The 12,621-nt window shown below is 33.6% G+C and overlaps 1 protein-coding gene across 1 annotated transcript in view; it reads left to right on the top strand.

Moving 5' to 3' along the window:
- The first annotated feature begins 1,598 nt into the window (after nucleotides 1-1,598).
- Nucleotides 1,599-12,621, top strand: part of LOC143245121 (uncharacterized) — a 72,859-nt gene continuing 61,836 nt past the window's right edge. The window contains exon 1 of the mRNA XM_076491036.1: nucleotides 1,599-2,156. Coding sequence (XP_076347151.1) covers nucleotides 1,923-2,156 — 234 coding nt within the window. The 5' untranslated portion in view covers nucleotides 1,599-1,922. The remainder of the gene's footprint in view (nucleotides 2,157-12,621) is intronic.

The raw sequence follows: 12,621 nt of genomic DNA on the forward strand, positions 1-12,621 counted from the left end.
GAAGGCAGCTAGTCATCACCACCCACCGCCAACTCTTGGGCTACTCTTTTACCAACGAATAGTGGGATTGACCGTCACATTATAACGCCCCCACGGCTGAAAGGGCGAGCATGTTTGGCGCGACGGGGATGCGAACCTGCGACCCTCAGATTAAAAGTCGCACGCCTTAACGCGCTTGGCCATGCCGGGCCTTATTTGTAAAGAGTATGGACACTAAAATAACTAATATATATATGAGTATATATATTAGAGACAACTGATATAGGTATTAAAATTTCAAGTGATTTCCTCGTCATCATGAACAATTGGCTTAATATTGTAATAACAAAACATTAGCCCAGAGAGTTGTTTTTTAAATTGCTCCTGTTTCAAGGTGAAGACGTGTCAAAATAATATATCACAGTTACCTCTCTTCTTCTCTACTGTCCACGAGGCCTTTCTTACAATACCATGGTTGGGTTGGACAATGAAAAAAATATCTGAAACGACGTATATACAGTGCGCGAACGTAATGGATAAATTAAGATAAATATGAAAACAAAAGAAAAACAATATTTTAAGTTAATATGCCTCTCCCTAGTGGTTCAACGGCAGGTCTGAGGCTTTTATCACTAAAATATGGGTTTTGGTATCCACCGTAGGTAGAGAATAGTTACTCTATTATGTAGTTTTGAGCTGAACAATACACAAATAAAACTAAAACATGATTTTTCCTAAGAATATCGAAACTATTAGTTTTTTTTTAAGGTTTATATATGTCAACACAACAATATTAAATAATAAAAATGTAAATATCAGCTCTTGTTTTTGGTTCACGTACACATCAGATCTTGTACAACATCTTTCGAAAATCAATCTTTTTGTGTCGTTTCGTCAATAAGAATGTTATGGCTTTTATTAGTCATTGTTATATATATATATATACATGTATGTATAGATTGTACATAAATATTGAACATATAGCATACAAATATATATATGACCGAAATTATAAATACGTTCTCCTTCTTTCCTATCGACTCCGCAGAAAGCTGAAATTCGAGGTTCGAATCATGTGTTGTGTGCAGTACAGCGTAGATAGCCAAGCGTAGAACCTTATGCTTAAAACCAAAATAAATTTTCCCCATCAGTGATATTAAATGTTTCTTTGTATTTCGGTTTTTATAATATTATATCTACAACTATTTATTATTCATTATTTCCGTATACAATAAATATTTAAATGAAAACTAGTTATATTATAAATCATAGACTCCGTAATTAACTAAGGTTCTATACATATATTGAAACCAATCGTATTTCAGGATATGATGTACATTAGATTTGTTATTTAGGAATTAACTAAAACACGTTTCAGGTGTGGTTAATAAGCGACTTAAATGCAGGATAAACAACGGTTTACAAAATAGTAGCGTTGATCAGTTAAAGTTTCCTTATATATATATTAAACACAATTACATTTAATCATCTACTGCCTCCTATACTATCCGATTTGTTCCACACGGAACTCTGTTTTCTCTGGCAAGTATTGATTGTGTACGTCTGAGACCAGTGGTGTCGTCAGAAAGTTGTTTCAAAAGCTCGAGAATAGTAGCTGTAGCTCGACAGTGGACTACTTAGTCCTCGAGCTATACTGTGGTCCCGAGGCTTGATTGATAGAAGAACTAGAGCTATAAGGTGTTATCTCATCCCACGTAATTTCGTGTCAGGCCAACTGTTCTACAATAAATTTCGTTTCTGTCCACAGTTAGCTATTCTTAAAGCCCGCCGTTAGTTTATATTAAATTTAAAAAGTTATCTATCGTAAACTTTTGACAGTAATAACTATCATATCGTCACCTGAAATAACGTAAACATTTCAGTTACTTATATCCAACTATTGTATTGTTTCGAAGTCAACAAATTTGCCTTAGGCCTTCAGAATGGCCCATAGTTTCACTTTTCGCATGGCTATGATTGTGTTTTGTGTTGTCCAGTCAAAGAAAGACATAAATTCACAAGCTTCTGAACCTACAGAAATTCCTACTGAGTTTACCCATGTCTGGTCATCAGATGAACCCCAACTGTTCAGCTGTTCAGAAGGTGAACTGGAAACCGATACTCAACTTTGGCGAAATATACCAAACGGCGTAAATGTTATGTTAAAACCAGAAAACGTAAGTGTTATTCAGAGCCTAAAGAACTATTCTATGTGTTTTCTTTAAGAACACTAATCAAAGCAAATTATCATAAACACCGAGAAAGTAGGTAGAAAACGTTCTGATAACATCAACAGTTAACTTCGGTTGTACCCTTAGTCCATATCTACTCTTCTTTAGAAGTTGTTTGCTATTAACCGTTTCACTTATTAATTTTTCTATTTGTATAAATGTGATAAAATGTTAACTCTATAAAATATTGCTCATTTGAACCTAATCTCGTCTAATCCACTCAAGTATTTTGTATTAATCAAGAATTTTTGCATTCGGGTATTTGGCTCTGACAACAATTTTTAAGAGTGAACATGTTTAATAATGAGAATTCGAACCAGTAACCCTCAGACCTGTGTTAATTCTGTAGAATATTTTTGTTCAAAACATCTTTGGGCATAAAACGAATAAAGGCTTAAAAGAAAACAGAAAATCCATATGTTATTCTCAGACTCTATATAAATCCCATATAAATATTAAACTGTTTAAAATATAGTTTAATTCGTTGTCATTTGATTATTATTTGTTTACTTCCACGTCTCGTTTACTTGTGTTTTGAGATAAATTTTGTTAACAAATCACATTTCATGCTCATTAAAAATGAAATTCATAGGCTCAACGATTATCATGTTTTCACCATGTTTGATGAAGGTTAACATCATTTTTGCCATAAGTGTTTTTGCCAGAAGTTACTGTGATAATTACATGAAGCACTTGTGATAATCTTGACTATTACTCTATTATCATTCTATTAATATCCATAATAATAACGATTACTGATAGAAATCTTTGTAGCTATAGGAACTACCAACAATAGCGTGACCACACTGATCAAAATTATAATTATTTTAAACTAGGAATCAGATATTAATCTTATTCGGTATAGCATTCCTTATTCACACACGCCCTCATGGGTCATTGGTAGGTATACGAGCTTACAATGCTAAAATCCAGAGTTCTATTCCACGCAATGGACAGAGTACACATGGTTAGCTGATTGTTCTGCTTAGTACTGAAAAACGACCACCAGCAAAACAAGAAAGAATAAACCTAATGGACAAAAACAACCATACTCCAGATTTGACACTCTGAAATACCTTCATAAAGTGTATTACGTTAAAAATGTAGGCGTCATACTCTACAGTGTCATTATCATGTCGCCATTTTCTCCTTGATCATATACAGGATACGAACATGAAACATATTACTTTCGTTTAATAGATAATAATAATAATAATAATACCAATACATATATATATATATTTAAATGTGAATAAGTGAGTGAAAGTATTGGAAATTGTCGAGGACATCTTCATACAACACAAAATCATTGGAAAAGGAATTTAATTTTGTTTTTTGTATATGTGTGCTAATACGAGAAATAAAAACACTTGTTACCCTTCTATTTAAATTTTCACCTTTAGACAAATAATATAAGATAATAATATAATAATATTAACATTATAATAATATGATAATAAAATAATAATATAAATAAATATTTATATTATAAATATAATATTATTAGAGAATTATTGAAACTGGTATTTCTAAATAACGTTTTTGTGTTGTTTTTTCTCATTGGTAAGAGAACGCATTTTTTGGGTGAGTTCCACAAACTTATGTTAAAACGGAACTCTAAATATTCTTATAGGAAGTACGAGAGAAAAAAACAGTCGCAGGTGTTCCACAAAACCTTGTAAGAAAATGTTTGACTTCTGTTCCACAGTATAGCAACAACACATTCAATTTTCTAGTTATAACTCGTGTGCAAAGCTGGAACCAAAGCTAACTTTAGCCTATCAAAGAAACAGTATTAATACGTTTAACTGTAACTAGACAAGCTCCAAACTTTATCGCTTTATACGGAGTCTACGCTAATTATGTTCGTTCAAAGTAAATGTTCATAAAATAATGTAAAAAAGCAATTATCCAAGCTCTACTATTCCAATAATATAAAAAGAATACAACCATTAAACATGTTATTTTGCATTAGATACATGTTACTAATACGAGTATAAAACAATATATAAATATGAATAGGTGTACGAAAGTACAAAGAAGCAATCTCTCATGTATTAGAAACTGAACCAGAACTTTTTAATTAAAAACTAAATCATGTGATGTATTATTTATAAACGAATTGGATCTTGTTTGTGTATGTTTTGTGCTAAAACTAAAAACAGGTTTGATTTATCTTGAATTTCGCGCAAAGATACACGAATGCTATCGCCCTAGTCGTCCCTAATTTAACAGTCAAAGACTAAAGAGACGACAGCTCGTCTTCACCACTTACCGCCAACTCGTGGACTACTCCTTTACCCATGAATAGTGGGACTCACCATCACAATTTAACACTCCCACGGCTAAAAGGTCAAACAAATTTGATATGACGGGGACTCGAAATCCCGGCCATCAGATGATGAGTCTAGTGCCCTAACCACCTGGCCATGCTGACCCATGCATAAGAGACTGAGAAACTCAGTATCATTTTCTTAAATGATTGAAGTTTTCGTTTGTTTATTAGCGGAAGACATTAAGAAAGAACGAAGAAAAGGGTCAACATTCAATTTAATATTTAAAACTCTGTTACTATTCGTTGGACGTTTATTGAAGGTTATGTAACAGCACGTTTAAATATTCATACACTCTCATCCCAGAAAGTATGTTTAAATTGGGAGTTTAGAATTTCTAAGGCTATAATATCTCTTGTACTTCATAGCGATACAAAACAACGGGATATGGCACCAAGGTCATCCAGCAAGAGACCTGTAACAAGTCGTGTGCCGGTTGTGGTAAGAAAAGTGGACGTCTTGTAATGTGTGAGAATCCAGTAGCAAAAGCTGTTCAATTCAAGAAGTAGTATGCAACATAATCGTGACGAGCCACGTGTGCACAAGCTAGTCTCATCACATATTTGTTCGACCGAAGCTGTAAAATGAAACAAGTATTCATGATATTCTATTGGCAAACATGCTGGTCAATTTGTCTGATGCAACATCTACTGATTTGTTGAAACGGGTGCTGGGATACTTTCAACATTTTAGGCAAAACAGCTTATTGAAAGCAGTATGGATGAAGTTCTTCTTGCTTTGGATGCGACAAGTCTTACGACGAAGCCTTTTACAATGGAAAGTAAGTTAAATAACTATTGTCAAGATGCACGAACATGACGACATGGACTTTAACAACGTGTTAAGGCTTTACAATTTTTCAACATAACCTGTGTGAAATAGTATATCCACAAAACTCAATAAAGTCAGATAGGTTCATTTACGATTCCGACAATAATAAATGAATTAACTGGTTTGAATACTTTTCTATTTTTAGAAGTGATTGATTAGATTACTTATTCTGTATACTTAAAAAACACCTAAACGAAATTCATGTTTAAGTTACACAGCTTGGTTGAGATCTGTGAATTATTGTGGTCAGAGATGATAAATTCCTCCTCGTGCTCTGAAAATTCCGGCACATTTAATGGTGGATTGTTGTTTTTTTAGCATCCACCAACTAAAGAGTCAAAATAAACATATAAAAATACATTGGATCCTCAGAGATATTATGCAAAAATCCAGAAGAGACTGAGAAACTCACACCTTGTCATAATAATGGACTGTACACCATAACTCTACCTCCAACTGCTTGCACGTTGGAAATTATAGAAGAGAGCGCCTGATCGTTGTAAGGCCATTGTCAAAACCTTCCATTTGTATATGTGAAGATTCATCTAATCATATAATGCATTTCTGTTCGTCAAAAGTCCAGTGCCGGTAGCCTTTGTATCTATATATTGTGCCTTTCTCTTATCAAAATTACTTTCTCTAACCTTCATGTATATTGATTCTGTTAATAAGCTCGGTCCATGATTTATCTCACGTGTCAAATCCAGAAAGGAAGAACATTCTTCCATACACATCGCACAGATTCATGAGATCGCCATCTTTGAATTTCTGGTTAGTTCCATTATATTTGCTTTTGATGCTCCAGGTAATCGGGTATCAACAAAAATCACTATTTGATATCAGACAAATCCTTAACTTTTCTCAACATATAAATACTGAAGCACACAAAAAAAATTGCTGATATAATTTACACTGTTTAAATGATCAAGTCCGGTTTGCTTTGTTACCTAGCCCAGCATGGCCAGGTGGGTTAAAGAGTGCGATTCGTAATCTGAGGGTCGCGGGTTCGAGTCCCCGTCGCACCAAACACGCTCGTCATTTCAGCCGTGAATGTTTTATAATGTGACGGTCAATCCCATTATTCGTTGGTAAAAGAGTAGCCCAAGAGGTGGCGGTGGGTAGTGATGACTAGCTGCCTTCCCTCTATTCTTACATTGCTAAATTGGGGACGGCTAGCGCAGATAGCTCTCGAGTTGCTTTGCGCGAAAGTCAAAAACAAACAATACTTTGTTACCTATTGATACATTAAACAGTGAGAAAATCCAGAAAACAAACAAATTAATAATATATTTTTTGAATAGGAAGGATACGTTTAACACCACCATCTATTTGTTAACCTACGTATAACTTACCTGTAAATTTAAAAAACATTGTAAATAATGTATATTTGAGTAGTTGTCTTTCTAAAGAACACACATAAATTATAATTAGTCTATTTATAAACCCGAATGATATCAAACTTTATGACAATACTCTGATAAAAATTAATAGAACAGCCCTTAGACTTCTAAACATAATATCCAATTTAAATAAAAATGACCCTTGGATTGTTTCTTTACAAGTATACTTTAGTCCAAAAGTAATTTGAAGCACTCTCAAACCACGCTTAAGTAACCAAGGGACATAAAACTCTGTAAATTGGTTTTGAGGGATTCGACTTAATTGCCTGTTTTTATACTGTTAAAGCTCATATTCTTGTAAGCACCGTAACAATCAATCATGGATAAATGTAACTATTACATTGCCCTTAAGAAACTTGTCCTTTAATAGAGATTTTAAAGTCCTTTTCACCAGTAAAGTAACCTAAAATAATTTATGTATTTGAATAATATCAGAAGTCGTGTCTAAGTCATTATTTCATATTATATATCGTGTGAAGCATATAATGTTTACACATATATGTTACAGATTTATTTTCAGTTTCACTAAAGGTAAGATTAAACAGAAACTCTACGTTGTAGAGGCCAAATGTTTTATTTGATAAACGTACCAACTGTTGTGGGCTACTGTTTCGCTTATTGAAACCTCATCAGCATAGCTTGGACTGGCAAATCAGATAAATAGTTAGGGCTTTTATTACAATGACTTTTGAAGAACAATGAAAAAAAAACAACTTCTGTAACCCATACAGGTATTCTATAAACACTTGATCCGATATGTAATGTGAAATAATGATTTAGACATACTATCTAACATTATAAAAATGTATAGATTATTTTAAGTTACTTTGTTAGTGATTGGAAGAAACTTAGAAACACCATTAATGTTGTATAAAAAAGTTGATGGGGCATGGATCTTTTGAGTATATTTTGGTGTTACGTTTCACTTAACAGTATTATTGTGAATGTCTGGATTGCCCATGCTTAGTCCATTTGTTTGTATATAGTTGTGGTTGTTGAACATGAAGTTTATCTTTATCGTGGTGAATTTTATGAGGGTTGTTAATTGGTTGCTGGAAATGTATATTGATGGGTTAGGGTCTCGGACAAACACCGCAACAACATTATTTATAAATACAATGTGATAACTGCCACGACTTCTATAATGGAGAAACAAGTAGAAAAATGGAAACCAGATTCAAAGAAAACAAAAAGTCACCTTCACACGTTTTCGAACACTGCAAATCATATAAACACAACATTACCATAGAAAACACCCGAATACTAAATAAAGAAACAAACATAAACAAAACCAAAATTAAAGAAGCCTTACTTATGCAACAACTCAAGCCCAAAATCAACCAATACAAAGGAACACCTTTATACCTATATTAATAAATATAATCAAACATCTAAGCAAGCCCTCTACATTCCTACACTCAATTACACAACCACCTTCAAACATGTGGTCAGCTATCGGTCAGTTACGTCTTTCTTTCTTTGTGAACCTGACGATGACCGAAGAAGGTCAAAACATTATTCACTCCTCTACATAGAGTTTTCTCTATCCATACCAGCCGTTTTTACATATATATTACTTCATTCAGCTTTTAAATATTTTCTCTTATTGTGAGTTGTTGGACGATATAAAATGTTTTAGTTTTCCAAGGTTTCTCAGTCACTAGCTTATGTTTTTCTCTGTACGTATTTTCATCATCTTCACATGTCGTGTTTCCCCAGCGTAAACAGAAAACCTGCAAAAGTACAGTTTCTAAGGGATCCAAGTATAGAATTTTCAGTGGAATTTTCCATACATTTATTTTGAAAATAGCATTTTACTCAATTTAGTTTTAATACTTTATAAAAAAGTACTCACTTTCAGCACTAACATGTCGTTATACTGCGGATTATAAATCCGCACTGGTTTTAGCTTTGTAAATCCGTAGACTTACCAACGTTCAAGCCGGGGACTAGGTTTGTTTTTCTGTTTGTTTTTGAAGTTCGCGCAAAGCTACACGAGGGCTATCAGCGCTAGCCGACCCTAATTTAGTAGTGTAAGACTGGAGAGAAGGCAGCTAGTCATCACCACCCACCGCCAACTCTTGGACTACTCTTTTACCAACGAATAGTGAGATTGACTGTAACATTATAACGCCTTCGCGGCTGAAAGGACGAGCATATTTGGTGTGACGGGGATTCGAACCTGCGACCCTCAGATTACGAGTCAAGTGCCATTACCATCTGGCCATGCCGGAACTTTTTCATTTGTACAATACGAACTATGTTTCATTATTGAAGCCATGTTTTCCCTACTGCACTCTAGCAGTTTTGAAAGAAGTTTGAACATAATGTTTTCCATTGATTCATGTTTTAAACAAACATTATTTGTAGTTAGAATCAAAGTTGGATTTACTTGAAACTCGTAGAATTTGGCAGAGCTACAGGGAATTAAATAATTACAAAGTTTACTCGTGCGTTTAGTTACAATCTCATATTTTCTTCTGTTATTCCCTTCTACCTCCAAATTTAATGATTTTTCTCATAAAGGTTTCTTGTAACGTTTAGTTACAATCTTATTTTCCTCCTGTTATTCCCTTCTATCTCCAAATTTAATGATTTTTCTCATAAAGGTTTCGTGTAACGCTTTGTTATCATCTTATCTTTTCTCCTGTTATTCCCTTTTATCTCCAAATTTAATGATTTTTCTCATAAAGGTTTCTTTCTTTTAGCCTATTTAACTCCCCACCCCAACAATGACTAAATGGTAAGTCTGTGAGTTAATGACATTAAAAATGTGGTTTTGACACCTCGGATACGCACAATAATTGTGTAGGCATCCAATTGTATGGCTTTGTGCTTAAAAACGAACAATCAAATAACTTCTCTCCTTCAATTTTATCAACTCGCATACCAACTTATTTGTCTGCGTATTCATAGATGGCCGAGCGCGATAAGGCATGCGCTCGGAATCTGAGGGTCGCGGGTTCGCATCCGAGTCGCGTTAAACATGCTCGCCCTCCCAGCCGTGGGGGCGTTATAATGTGATGGTCAATCCAACTTTTCGTTGGTAAAAGAGTAGCCCAAGAGTTGGCGGTGGGTGGTGATGACTAGCTGCCTTCCCTCTAGTCTTACACTACTAAATTAGGGACGGCTAGCACAGATAGCCATCGAGTAGCTTTGTGCGAATTTCAAAACAAACAAACAAACAAAGCGTATTCATAGATCTATTTATGTTCCATATTCTATCACATTTTGTTATATAAATATTAATCCCATCGACTTTACCTCATATCTTTCTCTCAGTTTGACTTCAACACATTTATTTTTTCTGATCTTCCAGCTAATCGCCTAACATTCCGATTTTTATCGTACAGTTCACTCCTTTTGTCCATTGCTATAAATATTTTGTAAGTTTAAATATATATTTGATTGAAGTTTTATAGAAGTTGTGACTTGACACAAACTACATCATTCATATCAACCTTCATCGGTTTCAGTAAATATTTCACTATAAAAAATTTCTTAAGAACCTAAAAATTACTGGTGAGAAACATTAGGTTTTATTGAATATATAAAGAACAGAGTTCGTTTACAAATTTTCCTAATATGTTAAAATCAAAGCTAGAAAATTTTAAGTTGATTAATTGACAGAAGATCGAAGCTCACTAAACTGAAAACATTTATGTTTAATTTACTAAAATTTAAGTATTTGAACTGATTTTGTATGATGTAATAAGTCGGAGTCTCGTCAGTTGATAACAGTTTCATATCATGCAACAAGTCGGAGTCTCATCAGTTGATAAGAGTTTCATCTCAAATCAGTGTCGGGTCAATTGATAACAGTTTCATATTATGTAACAAGTCGGATTCTGATCAGTTGATAATTTCGTATCGTGTAACAAGTCAGAGTCTGGTCATCTTATAACAGTTTTGTATATCATTCTAAACCTAACTCGTCATATGACAATAACTTTGTGTGTTGTACGAAACATATGGTTTTTCTACAGTTGTATTTAATATAGCAAATGATAGATCGGGCAAATGAGAAATATTTTGTCCTAATATTATTAGTCAATGGAAAACAGTTCTGCTTAATATCGCAAATAATAGCTTAATCAACTTACGACGGTTCTACATAATATAGTAGTTAGAGAACAATCAATTGACAAAGGGTTCTGTGTAATACAGAACCAAAGCGTAGTGAAGAGACTATACCAATTCTGAGCTTATTCAGTTCAAATCAGTTGTGTATTACGAGCTAAAACTAAATTAGTCAGCAAACTAAATATTATGTGATGTATCAGAAAGTTTTGGTACACGAGTCGTACTTACTGTTATCTGAGAACAACTGTGTACATTGCAAGTGTAAACTACTAGCTCTTCTTTATGTCTATGATTCTGAAGTGTTAGCTTAATAAAGCTAGTTCGTCTGAGTTTAAACTGTCACCGATAGCTGGGTTGAGAAAAGTTTTATATAGAGGAGCGAACAACGTTTCTATCTTCTTCGGTCATCGTCAGGTTCACAAAGAAAGAAAGAGGTAACTGACCGGAAGCTGACCACATGTTTTAAAGGGGTTGTGTAACTGAGTGTCGGAATGTAGAGGGCGTGCTTAGATGTTTGAATATATAATTTAATATTATTTATTTTATTGTTTTTAATATAGGTATATTGGTTTATTTTGGGCTTGAGTTGTTGTATAAGTAAGGCTTCTTTAATTTTGCGTTTAGTTATGTTTGTTTCATTATTTAGTATTTGAGTGTTTTCTATGGTTTTGTTGTGTTTATTTTACTTGCAGTGTTCGAAAACGTGTGAAGATGACTTTTTTATGTTCTTTGAATCTGGTTTCTATTTTTCTACTTGTTTCTTCAATATAGAAATCGTGGCAGTTATCACATTGTATTTTATAAATAATGTTGGTGTGGTGTTTGTCAGTGTAGTTTTGTGCCTGGTTTTTGAATAAATTTGGTATTAATTGGAATGTCATATTTTGTTACTAGTTTTTGCCAAATGTTGGTTATTTTTCTGCTGATGTCGGGAATATATGGTATACAGCAGTATATGGTTTCGTGAGTTTTTGATTCGTGAGATATATTTACTTTTGTTAGTTGATTTTGCTTTAGTTTTAGGTGTGTGCGTATAATGTTTTATACGGTTTGTTGAGGGAAACTTATTGATGTTGATGAAGTATTGTTTTATTTTGTCTAATTCATCGTTAATTTTATCTGGTGAGCATAGTTTTATGGCTGTGTTTATTTGGTTTCTTAGTATGTTGAGTTTTTGTTTTGTTTCTGTGCTGAGTCCCAAGGAATGTATAGTCCTGTATGGATGATTTTTCGGTGGATTTCTGTTTTAAATTGTATATCGGTTCTTGTAATTTTGAGGTTAAGAAATGATATTTGATTGCTTTCTTCCTGTTCACATGTGAAGTTGATGTTGGGATGTATAGAGTTAATGTGATTGAAAAAATTAAGTGTGTGTTTTGTAGATGTGAATCCCGCAATCGTGTCGTCTATATATCTGTACCAGTATAGTGGTGGATGTAATGCTGTGTTAATTGCTTGTGTTTCAACTTGTGTCATAAAAATATTGGCTAGAAGTGGTGATACTGGGTTGCCCATGCTTAGGCCATTTGTTTGTATATAGTTGTGGTTGTTGAACATGAAGTTTGTCTTCATCGTGGTGAATTCTATGAAGGTTGCTAATTGATTGCTGAGAATGTCTATCAAATATTGTCAAATATATCAATCTGAAGGGTTTAACCTTCTGAATCCACAACTGTAATTAGATGTCATATCGATCAAGAGATGATAGAGCTATGAGATAAAAGTATGTACTTGAAAAAACAAACAAAAAACAACAACAAATCA

The sequence above is a fragment of the Tachypleus tridentatus genome, chromosome 1 (genome assembly GCF_004210375.1).
Source record: "Tachypleus tridentatus isolate NWPU-2018 chromosome 1, ASM421037v1, whole genome shotgun sequence".
NCBI lineage: Eukaryota > Metazoa > Arthropoda > Merostomata > Xiphosura > Limulidae > Tachypleus > Tachypleus tridentatus.